This window comes from Alligator mississippiensis, chromosome 5, assembly GCF_030867095.1.
Source record: "Alligator mississippiensis isolate rAllMis1 chromosome 5, rAllMis1, whole genome shotgun sequence".
Lineage (NCBI taxonomy): Eukaryota > Metazoa > Chordata > Crocodylia > Alligatoridae > Alligator > Alligator mississippiensis.
In genome coordinates, this window is record NC_081828.1 from 160,940,270 (window position 1) to 160,962,425 (window position 22,156).

General features: G+C 40.9%; 1 protein-coding gene across 2 annotated transcripts in view; it reads right to left on the minus strand.

The window, feature by feature from the left end:
* The window catches only part of ITGB8 (integrin subunit beta 8), a 97,576-nt gene that overhangs the window by 9,808 nt on the left and 65,612 nt on the right, over positions 1-22,156 (minus strand). For both annotated transcript variants that reach the window (XM_014603217.3, XM_059728940.1), the window contains exons 7-13: positions 18,378-18,473; positions 18,187-18,276; positions 16,168-16,302; positions 11,939-12,341; positions 8,735-8,957; positions 1,818-1,921; positions 6-169 (exon numbers count right to left, since the gene is read on the minus strand). In XM_014603217.3, coding sequence (XP_014458703.2) covers positions 6-169; positions 1,818-1,921; positions 8,735-8,957; positions 11,939-12,341; positions 16,168-16,302; positions 18,187-18,276; positions 18,378-18,473 — 1,215 coding nt within the window. The remainder of the gene's footprint in view (positions 1-5; positions 170-1,817; positions 1,922-8,734; positions 8,958-11,938; positions 12,342-16,167; positions 16,303-18,186; positions 18,277-18,377; positions 18,474-22,156) is intronic.

Consider the following 22,156-nt stretch of genomic DNA (forward strand, 5'->3'; position numbering starts at 1 on the left):
GTTACCTTCTTTGTTGAAGATACTCTGTAATCAGCTGGGGACTTAATTTTATTGTTATTCCATTGTAGGATTATCTGCCTGATGATAAGTACATTAAGCAACCCAATCAGAAATGTTACTATTAAGATTATGATAAAGATTCTAAAGTAGTTTGGGTCAGAGAAACATTCTGCAATAAAAGGAAAACAAAAGCGTAAACCTAAAATACTGACACGGTACATCCATTAAACAAACTGAATTTAACAGCAGATATTAACCTAGCACAGATTAATTCAACCAAATAAAACAAAAGAGTACTCTATTTACTGAAGTATATGAGGAAGGGGCAATTATCTGTATTATTATATGTCAGATACTTTTAAAGTTGCTTTTATCAAGAAAAGTAATTCGAGGCTAAGATGATGAATAGATAGATGGTTGTAACATTATTTATATTTCCATTACATTAATATCAAGAAGGCCTAACTAAGATGAGGCCCCATTTTGTTAGCTATCATAAAAAACACACTGCATGAAACAATCTCTGCTCAAAGAGCACACCGTCTAAAGAGAAGAAAAAAGGTAGCTTCAATACCACTTCAATAATGGCTGATCAAGTGAAAATCTAAGATGTTTCAAAATGTAGTGTCTTTTGTAACTTGTGTCTGTGGAGCTCCCAGCCTGTCGCTGTTTTCAGAATGGGAGGGATGAAAGGGAGCAGAGGAAGTTCAGTCTGCAGTTTTTTCAGCCCCCATGTCTATGCATAGCACCCCAGAGGTGGGAGGGCTCCAATTCACCTACTCCACCCTTCAGCACTAGCTGGGGGTGGGGCCCAAGAAGGAGCTCCCTCTGCTGCTTTTCTCCCTTCCTATTATAAAAAAAAACAAGCACTGGCACGGATCCTGGCCGCTACCATGGGAAACCGACTGCAGGCTGTCAGCCCACAACTAGATTCCCTTCCCTTCTGGAACCAACAGTGAACTTCTGTTTGGTCTGGGGTAATGTAACTCAGACCACTTTGCATAAATCATTGGATGGCAACTCTGTCAAGGAACTTGAAATACTAAAGTTTTAAGAGATGACTGAGTTAAATGATGAAATACTTTCTATTTAGGTCAATTTGATCATATATGAAGAAGGAAAAAATATTTGTATGTTGCCCAACTTTTGTTATGCACAATATTTTTTTAATTAAATCCAATAGTTCTGAGATTCCAAAATATAGATATATCCATTTTTCAAACCTAGCAATACCAGTGATGAATAGAACCAATGTCTCCTAATTCCCAGTCCAGCACTGTTTTACTGGGCCCAGCTGTCTCTCACACAATTAAATTCTATAGCTCCCTCACAGAAGTCCCAACTACAATTTTTTTGTTACAGGCTTCTTTAAAATGGAAACGTACATATAAAATATTAATTGACAAAAAGTGATCACACAAATGTATTTTCATTAAATTTGGGCCTTGAATGGGCTTTAGATGTTTTTATTTCATTTGTTCATTTCTGGTACTGCTAAATAATGCAAACATTCAAATTAATAATACAGACAAATGCTTTAATAGGTTTCTGAAAATATTTCTTCAAACATTATTGACTAGGATTTATTATTATTAGATATGACTACTCAAGGAGCTGGAAAATCTGATTTAGCATGCTTGGCAATCACATTTCCTGTTATTATTTATCTTTTACTTTCCCTGATGCAAAGAGTGAATTCTTTCTCTCTCCCTCGAACAAATCACAATATACTCGAGCAGGAACATACAACAGAGATAAATTTCACCATGAATCCTGATGAGTTTTCCTCTTGTTATGTGGGAAAGACTTTTACATACCTGAAGTTTTGTCACTATACTGCATCATATAAGTGCATGAGGTTTTGCACTGGTCAAGTATAATTTGAGATACATTGTTGGAATGATGGCAATGAACACAACTCCTGAAAACAAGCACACAAATATAATCACTTAAAAAATCTAATTACTTTATTGCATTTTCCTTAGGAGGTTAAATCAACAGAATTCAGCATTCTTTTCTGATAATGTTGCCCTGTTACTTGAAAATCATTAGGCTATTTAGTAGTTTTCCACAATAATTTGGTGAAGTGAATACAATTAAACAGATATATGCTGGTTTAAAGCCTCTGCTCTCCCCTAGCCTCAGTACTGCACTTCTTGTGCTTTGCCTCTCAAAAGGGGCAGCAAAGAATCTACCACATGATTTCCTTAACTGCCAAACTCAAAACACAAATCAAAACTACTGAAGTAGAGCTGGGCTGTTTCTTCCATACAGTGACACCACTAACAATTCTGAAGTCTACTTCATGGCTTTCTTTATACCTCAATTTCAATGGGATGCATAGGTGTAAAGGGAAGTATCTGGACTTCAAATGGAAATTTCAATCATTCTTTCAATTATTAGTCAGAAAGAACAAACACAAGCACTTTCCCTTACAGGCCTCGTCCACATGAGTGTGGACACTTGGTTTCCTGGGGACAACTTGCAGCAGGACACCTTGTGCCACCACTACTTGTCCCTGGGGAACACCTGTGACACATGCGCTCCGTCATGTGGCAGGTTACCCGAGGTGGGGTAGGAGAAGCTGGAGCCAGCACTAGGCTGGCCTCAGCAGCCTTACCTGGGGTCCTTTCTGGCAGCCAGAGTGTGGCTCCGGCCAGCCAGGCTCCGGTTTTGAGTGGCACACGTTGCGCTCCTGTATGTGCCACACCCTATTTTTTTTTGACCCCTGCATACCCAGGGGTCACCCCCCCACCAACAAAACAAAAAAACCCCAAACAAACCCCGAGCTGCTCCTTTGCAGTGCAGAAAACAGCTGAATGTGTGGCATGTGGCGCCACAGACGTGGATTCATAGACATTAGGGCTGGAAGTGACCTCACAAGATCATCAGGTTCAGCCCCCTGCTCAAGGGGCAGGAAATCAGCTGGGGTCAGATCACCCCAGCAAGATAAGCATCCAAGTGCTTCTTAAAAGGTATACAGAGTAGGTGCTTGCACCACTTCTGGGGGGAGTCTATTCCAGACTCTGAAGTCTCGGATGGTAAAGAAGTTTTTCCTTATATCCAGTCTAAAATGGTCTTCCAACAGTTTATAACCATTAGACCTTGTCTTTCCTTGGAGTGCCCTGGTGGACAGACATTCTCTCAGATCCTGATGTACATCCCTTATGTACTTATAGGCTGCCACCAAGTCCCCCCAAGCCTTCATTTCTCCAGGCTGAAGAGTCCCATGCCTCCCAGCCTCTCTCAAGCTTCTCCACATCCTTTGTAAAGCACCACATACCACACAGCCACACTTGTCTGGATGAGGCCACACTGTCTATACCGTCAACTGAAATAAAGTGGCAAATAGGAGCAGGTGGTGCCATTTTTCCCAACTTCAGAGTAAAATGGTACTTTCAATGACTACAGAAGACAGTATTACTTATGCTGCTAAAAATTAATGGGACTAGTCACTCTAAATGAGTGGTATCTTCCCCTTTACTACTACGTTCCAAAAGCAACAGTGCTTCTGCACAGTCAGGTTGTTTATGCTTAGTCTCATTTTCAATTATGAGTTATTTTTTTATGCCTTTCCCAATTTCTAATAGGGGCTTAATTTTTGTAGTGATATCACTTTCATCTATTAAAATTCAGTACAGGCCACCTCTCAGTCACTCTGGGCTACTAATAAGTCAGTGGAAAAAAACTGCCACAATCACTCTGCATTTCTGGAAGGATTAAAAACCTTTACATATCCAATATGACAGGACTCTCTTTACTGGTAATAAGTTTCAATGTAGCACACATGCAACTCACAAAGTTCTCAGCATGAATACCACAGGCACAGGCCATACTGTCTGAGGGTGGGGACACACACATTTGCCCTAGTAAAATCTGCATATTTACACAGGAATAAACTTTTGATAAATGCCAGTTGTAGCAACCCCTCAGAAAATAAACAGGGGTCATCTTTGGATGAGAGATCAGCTGTGCCAGGATGTGTCCCAGCTCAGCTGATCCGCTTCACTGGCATTTACAGACTTCGTCCAGGGGTGCTGTCCTGCAGGGTTGGGCCCCTGAAGCTCCCAGGGCTTCAGCAGCCCGATGCTGCAAGATCCTGATAAATTGTAAAGCTGGGATGAAGCTAACAGAATGAAGTTCAGTGCTGACAAATGCAAGGTGCTACAAATACAAATACAGAATGTATTTGTATGAAATATAAGTGATCCTTCGGGCACAGAGGGAGATGATCCCGATGTGAGGAAAAAGAGGGAAAGGGGTCAGAAAGCTTCCCTGGCTTACCAGAGAGATCCAGAGCAGCCTACAGGCTAGAAGGGAAACAAATAAAAAGTGGAAACAGGGAGAGATTACCAAAGAGGAGTATACCTCCTCTGCTCGCGCTTGTAGGGAGGCAGTTAGACGGGCCAAAGCTACCATGGAGCTGAGGATGGCATCCCAAGTTGAGGATAACAAGAAATTGTTTTTCAGCTATATAGGGAGTAAAAGGAAGACCCAGGGTGGAATAGGACCCCTATTAAATGGGCAGAAGCAATTGGTGATGGACAGGGGAGACAAGGCTGAACTCCTCAATGAGTTCTTTGCCTCAGTGTTCCTAAGAGAGGGGCAAGACAAGTCTCTCACTGGGACTGTGGAGAAGCAGCAGCAGGGCGCCAGACTACCATGCATAGACCCTGAGATGGTGCAGAGTCACTTGGAGGAACTGGATGCATTTAAGTCGGCAGGCCCGGATAAGCTCCATCCGAGGGTACTGAAGGCACTGGCTGACGTCACTGCGCAGCCACTGGCGGGAATATTTGAACACTCATGGCACACAGGCCAGGTCCCGGAGGACTGGAAAAGGGCCAATGTAGTCCCCATTTTCAAGGGGAGGAAGGAGGACCCGGGCAACTATAGGCCAGTCAGTCTCACCTCCATCCTTGGCAAAGTCTTTGAAAAAATTATCAAACCTCATATTTGCAAGAGCCCGGCAGGAAAAATTATGCTGAGGGGAAACCAGCACGGGTTTGTAGCAGGTGGATCATGCCTGACTAATCTAGTCTCTTTTTATGACCAGGTTACAAAACACCTGGATGCAGGAGTAGGGGTTGACGTCATATATTTAGACTTCAGGAAGGCCTTCAATACGGTATCCCACACCATACTGGTGAACAAGTTAAAAGGCTGTGACTTGGATGACTACACAGTCCGGTGGGTGGCGAATTGGCTAGAGGGTCGCACCCAGAGAGTCGTAGTGGATGGGTCAGTATCGACCTGGAAGGGTGTGGGCAGTGGGGTCCCGCAGGGCTCGGTCCTAGGACCGATACTCTTCAATGTCTTCATCAGTGACTTGGACGAGGGAGTAAAGTGTACTCTGTCCAAGTTTGCGGATGACACAAAAATGTGGGGAGAAGTAGACACGCCGGAGGGCAGGGGACAACTACAAGCAGACCTGGACAGGTTGGACAAATGGGCAGAAGACAACAGAATGCAATTCAACAAGGAGAAATGCAAAGTGCTGCACCTAGGGAGGAAAAATGTCCAGCATACCTACTGCCTGGGAAATGACCTGCTGGGTGGCACGGAAGCGGAAAGGGATCTTGGAGTCCTAGTGGACTCCGAGATGAACATGAGTCGTCAGTGTGATGAAGCCATCAGAAAAGCTAATGGCACTTTATCGTGCATCAGCAGATGCATGACGAACAGATCCAAGGTGATACTTTCTCTCTACTGGGCGCTGGTCAGACCGCAGTTGGAATACTGCGTTCAATTTTGGGCGCCACACTTCAAGAGGGATGTGGATAACCTGGAGAGGGTCCAGAGAAGGGCCACTCGTATGGTTAAGGGCTTGCAAGCCAAGCCCTATGAGGAGAGACTGGGACACCTGGACCTCTTTAGCCTCCGCAAAAGAAGGTTGAGAGGCAACCTTGTGGCTGCCTATAAGTTCATCACGGGGGCACAGAAGGGAATTGGTGAGGTTTTATTCACCAAGGTGCCCCCGGGGGTTACAAGAAATAATGGCCACAAGCTAGCAGAGAGCAGATTTAGACTAGACATTAGGAAGAACTTCTTCACAGTTCAAGTGGCCAAGGTCTGGAATGGGCTCCCAAGGGAGGTGGTGCTCTCCCCTACCCTGGGGGTCTTCAAGAGGAGGTTAGATAGGCATCTAGCTGGGGTCATCTAGACCCAGCACTCTTTCCTGCCTATGCAGGGGGTCGGACTCGATGATCTATTGAGGTCCCTTCCGACCCTAACATCTATGAATCTATGAATAAGAATGGGGGATATCTGGCTGAATGGCAGCACGATGGAGAGAGATCTGGGAGTCTTGGTAGATCACAGACTCAGTACAAATCTGCAGTGTGATGCAGCCAGACAAAAGGCAAATATAGTTTTGGGATGCATCAATAGAAGCATTAAATGCAAAACACGGGAGAGGATGGCACTGGTTAGGCCTCATCTAGAGTGCCGTGCGCAGTTTTGGGCTGCACATTTTAAAAAGACGTGAAGAAGTTAGAAAGGGTCCAGAAGCGGGTGACTAAAATAATACAGGGCATGGAAAGCAAGCCATACAAGGACAGGCTAAAGCCTGTAGGCATGTTCAGTACAAAAAAGGCACTTAAGAGAGGACATGATAGTGGCCTTCAAATACCTGAAAGGCTGCCGTAAAGAAGAGGGAAAACACTTTTTCTCTCTTACTGCAGAGGGTAGAACATAGAACAATGGTTTAAAGTTGCTGTAAAGTAGGTTTAGAAGGGAGATCAGGAAAAACTTCTTCACTGTTAGAACATTAAGGCAGTGGAATAGACTGGCTAGGGAAGTTGTGGACTCTTCATTACTGGAGGTGTTCAAGAAGAGGTCGAGGATGATCTAGGTGTAGCTATATATTGATGTTCATCTATGGGTATTTCCTATGCTTCTGGGCTTCTTGGTTGCTGCATGGGGCCAGGAGGGAATTCCCCCTCCCCATCTTCCCTGCTGCTACACATGTTGGGGTTCTTTAAAGCCTTCCTCAGAAGAATTGGGCATTGGCTGCAGCCAAGGCAAGGGATTTTGACTGCAGTCTGCCAATACACCTGCTGAGACTAGTCAAGTTGTCAAGAGCCACACGTATAAAATCTTTCAGATGATAACATTTTAACAAATTATAGATGAAAACAAATCATATATAAAAATAAAACATCTACTATAACATATTATAATTTTATTTAAAACATTATTTTTGCCCTGATTTATGTTTTTTTAAGTAGCGTATATAGAGGCAATTGCATAGTAGCTCAAAATGAAGTCTTATGTTTGTATATTGTGTGTGTGTGGGGTGAGGGTTTGGGGGGAGAGTGGAGTGTATGTGGGGTGTGTTTGTGTGGGGGGATGCCTGTGCACTAAGTCCCAGGCTGGGGGCAGTGGGAGGGGCAGGGGATACATGCAACACAGCTTGCCTGGGCGATGCAGGAGCAGTCCACGCTCCCCCATCCAGCCTGCAGCTGCCACCACAGCACTTCAGAAAGAGCACAGCCATGCGGTGCTACCACCAGCACATACTGACCCTGGCCCTGGCCGACATGCACAGCTTCCCGGCAGGGCAGCTCCCAGTGCAGCTGCAGCCGCCTGGGTACTGCTCTACTCCTCCCACCTCAAACAGCTCTTCCTCCTCCTCCCTTGCCACCTGCCCTCCTCTCTCTCCCCACCACATTCCAAGTGGGGGGAAGCTTGAGCTGGGAGGTTGCTGCCCCAGCACATAGGGCTCCAGGTCCCCACCACCTTCTACCCACTCAGCCTCCCGCAGGTGGCTGCTCATTGCACTGGGCAGGTGAAGCTGGTGCAAGATAGCCAGGAGCTAGAGCCCCGTGCATTGTGACAGGAGCCACTCAGCTTCTGCTTCCCCTCACTCAGAGCAGCGCAGTAGAAGCAGCTGCTAGAGGCAGGGGAAAAAGCTTCTGGAGGCAGCACCTGAGCAGCCAGAGTGGAGCAGCCCTGCTGGGAAGCTGTGCTCACTGGCTAGGACCGTGTTGGTGGGTGCGAGCATGGTGCAACATGAGTGGGTGGGTCTCAGCCCATGCAAAGTGCTGTGGGGGCAGCCACAGGCTGGATCCAATCACTTGGTGGGCTGGATCTGGCCGCATTTTGCCCACCCCTGGGTTAGAGTGACTTGCCCCACCACTAAGGATCAGGCTGATCATTATATGGAAGGAATTTTACCTTATGGTCAAATTGCTACGGACTGTGTGGGTTTTGCTTTCTTCCTCTATACTTGGGGGTGTGTAGTCCTTTTCCTGGGTTCTCTTGAGTGTATATTAACAATCTTTATAGAAGCAAGGTTTTGATGGCTGTGGTCCCCATGTTTGACTATGTAGTTTTGCTAAGAGGTTAGACAATGCATATGTCAATGTTGGACTAGATGACCTACGGAGGAGGTTGGACTAGATGACCTATGGGGATCCTTTCCAGCCCTACGTCTCTAAGATTCTGTGAATTTATGCTGCTATAAAAATGTTTATGGTGGCAAAAAGGGTGATGTCTGTTTGCACCTTAACAGTGCCTACCGTGGACAGCTCTCTCAAAATCAGTATAGGTTACATCACTGTTAACAAGTTGTGTGGCAGCACCATGAATTCTCAAGCAGAAAATCAAAACTTTAGATTTATATAGCATAACATTCTAATGAGTACAGCATGTGTCTGTCTGTCTGAACAGGACTATTCACAGACGGAACACATGGGTAGTAAATATATTAGGTCTTGCATTAGAAACTTACCAGTTTTCATCACAGGCATTATTACAGTTTGGGCAATATTCACACAAGCGGCCAAAACTTCTTGGATCAGTGCACTCGCATTTTCCACACACACAATGTCCTCTTCCACTGCAAATCTGACCCTTTGAATTTATGCAGTGTTTTGCTGATGATGAACACTGACAGTGTTCACCTTCCCAGCCATTGAAGCATTTACATTTACCAGCTTCACATTCACCATTACCTGCAACATCAGACAGTACATATGGTTTCAGTTAAAGACAGATAGATTGCTTTAATAGATACACATCATCACTGTCAGAGCTATAAGTAAGGCCGCTTTAGCCTTTCATTCTAAGATAGCCATGTGCTTGTAACTTGCCAAAACTTTCAACATTCAAGCTGAAATTTGCCAGTTTGGTACATGGTTACTTGTTTATGTTTTCTGAAAGTCTGAGCAAAAGCTGTTACATGGATTTTTTTCATAAAATGTTATTCATTTTTTTTCTATGTAGGCCTTACATTAAAGCTATTGGTGTTAAAAGAATGCATTTAACAAGGAGAAATTCACTTTGGTGGTTTGCTAAAAGTGCTACAATGTTTTGGAGGGACCAAAAATAACTAATTCAGGTATCCATGGCAATTTGGAGTTTCTTTTTAGAAGACAGCATTGCAACAATAAAAGTGATGCAAGTATGAAAGGCCATGGTGCAGGTGAGGGAATCTAATTTAAATTTATAATACTAAAAAGGGTAGTGAGCTTAGCTTCATTTCATGGGAATTTAAAATGTACACTCTGCAAGAGTGAAGTTGCCATAGAAAAGACCTTACTTCCTTATACATTTTTCATGTGAAAGCCTGGGGCTACTGAAAACATGTGCAAAGCACATTTTTTACATCTTGCAGCAGACTTGCACAGTTTCATTGTTTACGTTCTGATAATATCTAGCCACATTTTTCCAAAGAAATAAAGTGGATTATTATTATTTTTACACTTCTATTTCTGATGGGGGCAAAAGAAGGGGCAAAAGGGTCCTAAGGAAAGGATTTTTCCTTTTTTAAAAATATATAAAACAGTGGTTTTCAACTTTTTTAGACTCAAGGCACCCCTTGGAAAGTGCCAGCTCTTAGTTTTCATGTATTTTTTGACTACAGAAAAAAAACAGAGAAATTCAGATAGACCACAACAAGATGGAATCTTTTTAACACTATGAATTTCTGTTTGACATCTCTTGGTTTACCTTGTGAATTTTGTTTGCATGCCTAACAGTGCTAACATTACATAGTACCCTGTGGCACCCTAGTTGAAGATCACTGATATAAAGACTATGTTAAGAAACAGTAAAGTTAGGCATTCAATAAATCAGGAAGTTAGAAGTAAACCTTAATTTTAATTGCAATGCAGTGTTCAAAATACTCATATATTATTATTTCTGCTTAATTCTGAGCAACCTTCTTTTCATAATAACTGTATAAAATACAGCATTCAGCAGAATTACTCCAAATTTACCCCCTTTAACTCTGAGTAAAGTTTGACCCTCAGCATACAGACACTGTAAAATGAAATGAAATAAATGAATGCATTCATTAAACATGGAGCATAAAAAACCCTAAATCCTAAACAATTTTTTTCCAGATTTAAAGTAATTTCAAAGAATTAAATTTTTACTTTTATAAAGAAAAATAATTCTGGTAGACATATTGCAAAGTATCATTGCCATCTGTCTCTATTAACATTGTTATGCTACACTGACAAGTTCATGTAGCACAAATGCATAAATCATTTTCTCTATTAAAAGGATTAAGCCCAATAGTAGAATCAAGGTTTTAGAGAATAAATCAAAATCTCTTCTTTTTATGTATATTTCTCAAGCTGCACTTCATTTGGACAAGGTATTTTGAAACACATTACCATATCCAACTGAAGATCACTCTGAAGCCTGAAAGCACTAATTTGGGATGGTCTGAAGTTACGTTATACTGTATCTTCACTGTGCTTTACTATTTTACTCCACACTCATACTTAAAGTATCTGACACTACATAGGGCTGTAGATGGACTCAGGGTATATAATTAAGACTCAGATCTGAAAGCAAGTTTTCTTATAGTTTGGTGTCAGTTATACAGAGACTGAAATGTCTTCTGAAATCATTAGGCATCTCTCCTCAAAAGCAAACAGCGATGCATAAAGGGCAGCATGAGTCAAGTGTTTAAACTTCTGAGGGAGACAAGAATTTAAATGAATTTTAGAGGGTGACTGAACTCGAGGAGGCAGCCAGCCAATATCATAGGCCGATCTCGGGCTAGCCGCCATTTTTTTCCACGGGCTGAGCATGGGGGGGGAGGGAGGGAGGGAGGGAGGTGCCATGCCTCTGATTGGCCAAGGGGCCCCAGTAGTCCCACCCCTTCCCAAAGATTGCCAGATGGCCCAAAACTGCAGCTTAATTATCCTGATTAAACTGGTAGAAGCCATTAATCCACGCATTATCAAGCTTCCTCGGGCTTCCCCAGGCTTATCCAGGATAACTAAACCACAATTTTGGGACATCCCCAAGTGGGGAGGCTGCACAAGCAGCTGCACCAGGGTCCCTCCCCTCTGCCATCCTCACTCTCCTCTCCCCTCTATGCTCCAAGTTTAACACCCTTTTTTACGCTTGCTGGTAAGATTTTTTTCCCCCAGCAAGCCTGCCAAAATCACAGAGCCCACTGTTTTTCACAGAGCTCACCTGATTTCGTGTTTTCTGTTAAAATAAATAAATAAATAAATAAATAAATAAATAAATTGCACACCTGCAATTCACACCTGCACCCTACCAATCACATTTAGCATTTGCTCTAGGCAGTTATTAAGCATGACACTTTAAAGAAACTCCCAGCCCCCATTCACCATGCACCCCTAAACCCAAAATGCTTATTGGTGCTTCTCACTGGCTGGACTGGGATCCTAGAAGCCTAATTTGGTCAAACTGAATCACAACTACAAAGCAAGGACCCAGTACTTAACTGTAGGAATGCCTTAACAGAGGTATCTAAGACACCAATTTAATAAGCTTGGAAAATGTTTGATATATCAGAACTTCAGTTTCCATGGCTATCAATTCGTTCAGTTTTATTTAAAAATAAATATATATTTGACAATCATATTCATTATTAGTAAGACGTATACTGTGTATAACAGATGGTTGAAGGAGGGGAAAGGAAGTGCACTTAAATTCTAAAGCTTACCGGCACACAAAATTCCATGGTGATATGGGCAAGAGAAATTATCCATTTCACAGTATTTGCCATACACTTTGCCCAGCTTGCTTTTGTGACAGAAACATTTCCCACCTATACAATCTCCTTGACCACTGCAAACAGGCTGGTCTTGGTGCATCTTGCACTTTTCAAAAGTTGTATCTTTATTAGAACTGCAGTTAGTGGCTTTGCAATGGGGCTTTTCCCCATCAAGAAAAGTTTCATCAGCACATATTTTTTTGTGCCTTGCACTGTCCTCACACTGACAGGCACAATTTCTATATATATTAATTATGGTGGTTTCATTGAAACCAATAGGCTTGAGTACTGCATACTTTTGTCCTCCAGTTGTAGTGCATCCTTTCATTGCAATGGATACATTGAAAAGCACCTAAGACAAAAATAAAGACTGCATTTATATATAGATATAATTTCCTGTCAGTTATTTAAAGCTAATATATCATTTACACTTTTTGGAATTTCAAAGATACTATGACTAGCTAGGCAAACAAACAGGGTAGAAGTATGAAATATCTCAAGGCTCACCATGTCTAGCTTCTAAGACAAGCATGTATACCTTGGATTAGGTCATGTATGGACTTTGCTACTAAAAGACTACTTACATTTCCCTCCGTACTTAGTTTCCACTATTCAAAATATACCTTCCTCCTCAGTGTCACATATTATTAGCAGTTTATTAGCAGTACATGAGTGAGTGCTTCTCTTTATAACTTATAAAAAAAACTTTCGCTACCTCATTGAGAAGGGTTGTACTCAAGAGAGATCTGTTTTCAGTTCACTTGTTACCAGGAAGCAGAAACCAGTGACTCATTTGGCATTCTTCCATCAGGAAGCGAGTCAGCTGGAGGTGATGATAGAGAAGACATCCCATAAAGAGTGTCCAGAAGTGGGAGAGGCCTTGCATTACCATAACTTTTTTGTGATTATATATGGAAAAGCTCCTTGAAACTTATTTTTAAAAGAAGTGCCATCAATGAAGAACTAGATGCCATGTAGTAAGAGCATGGCCTAAACTAATTAGCTCTATTGAAAAGCAGGCAGCATTGTGTTTTGGTGGCTACAGAGCAGCAAGTGAGAAGAGAGATAGAGGGAGAGCCGAGAACATGGAAGGCTAGAGTAGCAGTTTTCAGGTATGCTACAAATCCCTTCAAACTGACTTTTCCAATTTTCGTTTTGTCTTTCTGCATCCATTTTTTGGAATATGCCACCCTGCCACTGAACAGGTATCTATGGCTATGAGAAGCCCAGGAAGCTCCAAAAGTGGTAGAACAAGATGCCTCCTAATTTTTGTCTCATAAATAAACCATAGTAATGACATGCTCTTTTTGCTGACTTCTTGCTTAAGGGGTCCACAGCAAGCTCATAGGTTTATGTCAAGACCCTGAAGAAACGGAAACATTTCATGCAAACAATTCAAAGGAGATATGTCTAATGTGCTGCTTCTGCATGACACTTGCTCACCTACCCACTTGTGCACCATAAAGGCATTGTTTGGATGGACTGCCATCCTAGAAGATGAAGGACAAAATATGAGAGCAACATTTTTTTGAATGACAGCAAAGTGATGGAAGCTGTGTGACAGTGGTTGAGCAAAAAGGACAAGGACTTTTGAAAGATTGGGATACCCATGTTTACTAGTAGAAAAAGGCCTTTGATGTAGAAGGCTACACTGAAAAATAGTTCTGTGTTCACTGACAATGTACACATTCACTATGCAAGTTCCAATTATTATTATTTTCTAATAATGTTTAGCTGAGCAAAAAACTTTTGACTGGCCCTCAAACTTTATACCAGATTCAGGACTTTTATAGTCAGTGCTACCCTTTTTTTTGACTGATTGAGTTAACTGCTTATGAAAGGTACTAGCTGCTCAATGGGCTGACTGGAAAGAGAAGATTGGTACCTGAGCTAATCAGAGTAGGATACACAAACAAAAAGAATGGGTGCAAAACAATCTGTGGGAAAGGAATCAAAGCTCAGACATAGAAAAACAAGAAACTCTCTAATGTATTTAGGAAGTTGGGATTATCTACCAAGAAAATAAACCATTTAACTTTTTCTTTGCTTTCCTTCCCACATGATTGCCCTTCCCAGCTAGAGTAGGCCAGATTTTGTTTTCCAGTGACCCTTTGTTGAGGCAGGCTAAGGAAAGCCTCAGTAGTGACTCATCCATGGACAACAGTAAAGAAGCTCTGTTCAGAATGTCATGCTTTTAAACCAGAAGGATATGATTTCTGCTTGTTTACTTATTACTTTCTCCCTTGTTTTCTTGGTGCAGTCCTGGGCCGCCCTCACACAGTATTAACACACTTCTAGGAAATAGCATGAATACTGCCACATATAATAACCAAGGCTAGCTGTGGTCTTTGTACTGTGAAGAGATTATAGGACTCTCCAGTATACAGTACAGTTTTGTTTCTAGTATGAAGGGAAAGGAAGAAGGATTAGACAATGAAAGGAATGCAAGAATTAAGGAAAAGCATTCTGCTGGTAAAAGAAAAAATGTTGCGAGGCAGATTTACTGTAAAAAAAGGTGGGAGAGTTAACTTCTCAAGGATGACTGATTTTCAGTTGCTTCTAGCTTTAGAATCTTTTACAATCAATTGGCTCAGCTTTTTTGAATTAAACAGAAACAAATATAAACATTTGTTTTTCTGCTCATTAAACAGAACAGATTCCAATCCTACTGCTATGACGACGTGCATTGTAGCTGAGCTTAAATTGAAAAAAACAACAACACAAAACCCTAGCAAGCCCATTTATAACTCCAGGAGCTAAGCTGCAATCAACCATGCAAATAAAATCTAAACAATTGTAAGCTACATTCTAATTTCTGAATGTCACACTGTACATCCATTGTTTTGTGACTGCCTATGTACATAGATACAAGTGACATCAGCAAAGCAGCTTGCCCAAATCAAAAGGAGAATAACTCCTTGACCTCATACTCTAAAAAACAGACTGCTTCCTGGAGAGCTAAATGAATTACTCTGCTAGTTCAAGTAGTGGAATAAATATATAAAATAAAGGACTCAGTAGAGAAGCTTTTGCATAAGGACACGTGCTTTCAATCAACAGGAAACAATTTTTTCTCCATGCATCTCATTTTCTTGGTGCAAGATGCTATAGTCCTAGAATCAATTCCATGAATAGGTAGTACTAGTACAGATGGACATAAACCAGCCCATTACTTTTATTTGAAATATCCTAAGTTTCAAAATATACAGAACAATTACCATATTTATCCAAATCCAAGACAACTTTGAATTTAAGACAACTCCCCAATACTTACATTTTATACATGGAAAATGTATAAATTTGTTATACTTTTCCATGTACAGAATCTAATTATTGGAGGGTTGTTTTACATTTGCACACCACACCAATGCAGTGGGGAAAGCAGTAGTAGGTGGTGGGAGAGATGGTAGGGAAATCAGAAGTGGAGCAGGCAGTGAGGGAGTCAAACAGCTTTCCACCCCATACCTTGCCCCCTGAGGCCTGTCCTCTTGCACCACCTGCCCCTCTGCTGCCTGCCTCTACAGTACCAGCCCTCCTTTCCCCTTTGCTACTTACCCCCACATGCTTGCACGACATGTGTCCTTCCCTCAGTGACTACAATCACTGCCCCCCCTCTGCAGCCTCTGTCACCCCTCCTGACCTACCCCCACTGGCTCTGCTAACTCTCCAGCTCTGGCAGGCAACAGGTGCAGCTTGGACCCTGACCCCAGGTTGTGGCCAGAGTGGCAGCAACCCCCCCACCCCCTGCTGTCTTGTATTTGAATCCAAGACAAGGACCATTCCCCTTGATGTTAAATGGGGGTATGGGGGGGGGGGGGGGATTTTTGTCTTGGATTTGAGTAAGTACAGTAGGGATTTTTTGTGTGTTTTTTTTTTTTTTTTTTAAAGTAAGTAGGAGAAAGGGTCTGTTTATACTGGCTTCATGCCACTCATGACTGTCACCAAAAATTAAGCTCTGTCCACCCACCCAGTCCTTACCTCCATGAGATGAGCAAGATTTAAAAAAGATTTAGGAGAAATAAAGCCACAGAAACGTAGTCTGTGACTGCAGTCACACAAATCTAATTTCCATTTAAATAAAGCCCAAGAATATCTCAGACAACTGGATATGTATTAAACATAAAAATACAATAAGTAGCCCAACTTCTTTGAGACTAGGAAAAAAAATCCCAACATACTTCTTCATCATATCTCACGTTTTTGCACCCTTCCATGCCTGTATTCCTACTTCCATCAGGACAGATTGCTGTAATGTTGAAATACAGATCTTTGAGCTGGTTATCCACCTGGATTTTCACTTCAGAGATCAGTTTCTATAATAATAATAATAATAATAATAAAAAAAACTTTTATTTATATTGCATTTTCACATATCTAATGCCACCAGCATGCTTGACTCAATAGATTTTAAAATGAAGAAAGCTCGTCTGTCTGAATAAAAGGAATGAATTAGAGCATTGTCTTCATATAAAGACTCGATTATATTTCACACAAGCACAGAGCTAGTTATTCTGAAAAAGATTAGGATATCTGTATATAAGTTTCTAGCTGTTTTTACATGGTTTTGTGACTGTATTTCTGATCATTTGAGAACCTGTTGTAATGATTATGTATAATAAAAACAGGTTATTGTTTCAGTGACAATTTCATTATTTAACACCACTCTAAATAAAAGGTTCCAAATTGACTTGACAGTTTCATTTGTGACATTTCACATTTGTTCAGGATGCTTGTTTCCTATGAACAAGCCTCAGGATTATTTAAAAGCTACTGGAATTAGTTTTACCAATTTGTTCAGGATAGTTAGTACTTTGTCAAGTAGCTGGGCTGACAAATATGCTGGTTAGGACTTGTCAATGCTTCCATAATATAAAATAATAAAGACTAACAACTTAGTAAAAGACATTGGGGTATCCTCAATATTTCACATGATAATTTTAAAAATAATATTACTTCTTTTTGGTCTTTTACAGATATATTAAAGCAGATTGCTAACAATTGTAAGCTGTTCAAAAAGATCTCACATTTTAATAGGTTTTAAAATTTAGCTTAATGGGACATTTTTACTGTTACCAAAAGAAGCTTAATTACATGCATTTGAAAACATGTTTATCTTAGTAACTTTGAACATCAGTGACTCATCTTTGATGTTTTTGGCCAGGGATTTTCAGCCAGGGTTTTCCATAAATAAACCAATAGGTTTTCCTACTTAGAACAAAAGTACATAAGGCCCACTGTAATCAACACTAAATTCATTTTCTTATGCTAATATATTTGCTTTCATGAAAGCAAAACGTGTAAGCCTAGTATACAGTGTATTTGTGTGGAAAAATGCTAGAAACATGAAACAACTGGAAGTCTCCAACTCAAAAGCATCAGAGTGGGAAGAAAGAAAAAGAAAAGAGGATTTGGAAAATCCTGGACAAGAAGAAAGAGTGGGTGGGAGACAGCAGGAAAGTCCCAAAGAAACTCCTATAAATAAAATGGTTACATTGTGAATTTTCACTTCTTTTCACTACAAATAATCTTGGGATATCTAGACACTGGAGTTATATTTATAATGGAAAATACAAATCTGCTGTCTTGCAGGTCTGAAATAGCTTGCAAGGAATATTACATTCATCATGTAGAATGCTAAAATACTGTGGCCTTAATGAAATACTACTTAGTGAAGACCTTGGAAATTTTCTCAAAATAGGTATTTTTACTTTGAGAGAAAACACAAAGTAAAGGTGAAATCTAATTAAATAAACTGATCTGAATCAATTCAACATGCCCTCATTTGTCTTTGGCAGTGCCTGCTTTCAGGACCTACAAGTAATGCATGTGTTGACGTGCCCCACTAACTGATGACAGAGGGGGACCCTGGCTCTTCATCATGACAGAAGCACAGAATTCCCCTCCCTGCCCAACTTTAAAATAGTTACCCTTGTTTAGGAACACCTACTTTTACTTATGGCACCAGTAACTTCCAGGTTTTACTTATGGCACCAGTAAACTAAGATTCTAACCATTAGCAGGTCGTATCACTTAGAATGCTCACCAGGTATGGATCTTGGGCTAGGAATTTCAAAGAAGGCAATATACAACAACCCAACAGGAGTCGAGTACTTAACTCTTTTTGGTACCCTAGAATATCCCAATTTTAAACCAAACATATGAATAAGCATAAAAAATCCTTTGCAGAAAAAACATACCCGATAAGCTTCAATCACCAAATCATTTAGATTAGCTGCTTGTGATTCTATCTGTTTTGCAACAGTACCAGGCAACAGAGGCAAAAGATCCTATGGAAAGTGCAAAAAAAATCATGCATATGGTTACAGTCTTTATATACACATTGCACTTTTATGAAAGGACTAAATTTCAATTCCAAATTTTAACATACCTTATACCAATCAAACTGGTGTCCTTGAACTGCAAAGATAACATTAATGTTATTGTCTATCAGTTTTTCAGAAAGTTGTCCAAGAGATGGATGCTCCTGAAAAATACAATAGACCAGAGAAGACTACGTTTGTGAGAGAAACCCATGTTCATAATACAGCGAGCAATAATGAATGGCTACTAATGCTGCAATAAGTGATATGGGCAGAGCGAATCCCACTTCAGATGCATTTGGGCTCCATGTGGACAAGCTGAGAATAATTTTAATAGCAGTATCTATCAAGGTTGTATGCCTGCCTGGTGCTTCCTTATGCTACGCACAAGGACAGAAAGGGCAAAGAGTCCATGAACCCTTCCTCAATTCTGTTTCACCCTGAACCCTCCCTTTGCTGAAGACATTGAAAGCAGAGATAAAGAGCATATTGTAGGATCTGCTTTGGCAATATTGTTGTGGAGAACTCTACAGTTACTGGAAAGTAACCACCTGGTTTTGGACAGTCTCTCTATGCCTCTTCATGCATAGTGATACAAGCAACATCTTCTCCGAATGGTGGGATGAGGCACATTAGATACACCAACAAAATAAAAATCTTGTAGTACTGCTCTCCCAAACTTGGCACCTGATTTAGCTGTCAACCAGAAGATAGTTAAGAAGCAGGTGCCTTGGACATCTCAACTTTCAGTACATTTTAGAACTAGGCCAGTGATGTTGCCTGTGCTCTGGTGGATCAAATCTTTAAAGGTAAGGACTTTAAATTGAAGAGGGACACTGGCCAGCTCGTAACAGTCACATAAAATGCTTTAACCATTTTGACAGTCTTGTGATAAAATACTCTGGTTCTTACAGCAGAGAGATTTAGCCACAAATTTTGAGTAGGGAGAATTTGTAATATTTAGTTCCGTCACTACAATACTGAAGACCTCAGATAAGTTCAGAGTCTTTATCACTTTCTGCCCTTGTGTGGAATATGGTTTGGAGAAAAAAAAAGGGCAAGTTTATGGATTTGTTTTAATGAAACCCAGAAAGCACCTTGGAATTTTTTTTAATACAAGGGCATGGTTCCAACTTGTCTTTATGGAAGGAAGGATACAAGAATTCTGCCCACAGGGCACAAAGCTTGTCCACTCTTCTGGTCAAGGTGATGAATAATATTGCTGTCAAATGTATCTTGATTTTTGCAAGTGACAGTCCAGAACATTTGCAGCAAAGGATCAAGTAAAAAAATTATTAATAGGCCTTGGACCATATCCAAGGCCATGTTCGGCAGCCCATATAGAGAATCTTTGCCATTTGTAAGAGTAAGGACCAGATTCTAAACCAGTCCTGGCTCCACAAGGTATAAATAGGAGATGATAAAAGTATTGGCCAGACTGTGATTAGTCCACTGCCAGTCAAGCACTACTGCCTAGCACAGGAAACTGGTGGTGGTTTCCTTAGGATACTGTTCGGACTAAATGGGAGAGGGTTCTCTGCTCAGTCAGGGAAAGGAGGAAGAGTATGGCAATGGCAAGGAAAACTTCATCTTTGGATACAATGACATGGTTAGATACAGGACTGATGCTGGAGCTGCTGGTGCCTGCTCCAGTGGTGAGGCAAAGAGTAAAGGTAGTTTCTTTCAAAGATGCATCTTGATACTGGATATGGCTCATTGGGCCAGCATCAGTATTAGTACTGATTCAGGTCATGTCATCTACATATTTTGCAATATTCTGGTTTACTTCGTCTGTCAGTACTTTAGCCTTCTTTGGTTCTAGCACCTTGCTCCCATACCTTGATATATAAAGAAATGGAAGATCCATCTTTGGAAGGAATCTTGTAATCCCTCCTTTGGGATAAGTCTGTTGCACTCTGAGCTGTACTTGTGCTTGATATATGCTGCTCTGTGCTTGAAATGGATAGCATGGATTCCAGGTCTCTGACGAGAATTTCTGCTAATGCGCTGGGTGCCAACGCCACTGTTGTCAATGTCAGATTTTAGCACAGGAACCCATGGTCTTGGCATTCTTCTGGGCTTCTCCTTGCAGAAGCTACAGGTATAGTACCTGGGCACTCCTTGTCAAGCTGTGCTGATATCTGTTTTGTTGGATGTTTCTTTTCCAGAACCAGACACTACTGTCACTGTCTCAATTTGTGAGTGTGTTATGAGAAAGAGTGGCAGATAAAACACTTCTCCAAGGAAGAAAAGACATGTGCTGTCTGGGTCATGGCAAAATGGACTGTGCTTTAGTTTACTATTCTGCTGGAAAAGTGTCTCATTTCACTGTATAAAGAGATTCCTCCACATCTTTGATTTGGAAATGCAGTGAAAAAATATTAAAATGCCAGAGAAGTGAAAAAATTCTTTATAAAAAAGGATAATGGATGAGTTGGAAGCTGAAGATGCAATAACAGGTCAGATGTTAACCAAGTTCAGTCTCACCTATGAGAGCGAGGGATCGGGAACAAGTGAGAGGGACAGGACTGTTGGCTTGCAGCTGCTACATGTTTTATGCCATTCACAAGAGCACAGGGAGACAGAGCACATGCATAGCCTGAATTGACATTGCTATTCAAAAAATTAGAACTTACGAATACAGAGAATAAAGGACCCATGTGGTCTACTGTATCTCAAGACAGACACGTATACAGAATTATTGCAGTTCGATTTCTAGAGTTTCACAAAAATGAAATTCAATGCATACTATTGATGGGTAAGCATAAACAGTTGGTCAGAGCTGATTTTTGCCTGTGACTATGCCTCTCATTTTGCCTTTTTTTGTGCATTCCCCTTCTTTTGTTCATTTGTATGATCCCCAACACGATACTCGAGGCAATGGTGGTAAGATGTCTATTTGCACTGGGGCATTCATTGGTGGTTCAGCAGGAACAGACTTTATAACAGGCCATGGAAGAAAAAAGGTGCTGGTTGTGCCAGTAGATTGATAAACTCATCTGTAGCGCATGTAAATCTCCTATACCTCCCTCTCTGAAAGAATACTGCAGGTGCACAAAGAGAAGGGAGGTTGCTCACTAAAACAGAAGGACACGCTGTCTTTATAACTGTGGGAGTAAGAACAAATTATACAGCTCATCCCTTCTGTTCTTCCTTCAGTCTGCATCACTGCTTCCCCTTCTTCCCCCACTTCCCCTCCCACACACATACCCTGGTCATGGGGTGGCTGTTTACACCGAGGAACACAGACTTACTAACCTGTTGGTTCAGTAAAGAAACTGGATAAGACAGGGAAAATAGCTTTTAATACATATTTTCAGTGAACAGAAAAGTATTATTTTAACATTTAATATTCGCTGTTCTCCTGCTATCTTAGAACTTAACCAATATCTATTGAAATCAGTTATAAGTCACCAACTGACTTCAGTCAATATTTTACTTCAGAAAAGAAATGCAATGGTGTTATTAATTGCAGACTTTACACTTTATCAGATGTGTAGTTTCAGTGCTCTTAGTTCAGATTGCTTTATTTCTTTAGTGTCATTAGTCTCTGCATAGTAAGTTTGATTCTCTTGTATTTATGTTGTTGAAATCTGTGAGCACAGTATAACCTGCTATTATGTCTGTGGTTTTTTGGTTTTTTAACTAAAAGCTCAAATATTTGAAATAGACGGAACATTTAAAGTTAAAAATCCAAATACAGTACAAGGCACTTCCTCAAAACCCTACCTGTAATTTAAAAAAAAAAATCATATTGTACAAATTGAGAAAGTCTGCTTACAATAGGTGTCTCACAGAATCACACCAACACAGAAAAGTAGGCCTAGAAGGGACCTCTGGAGGTCAT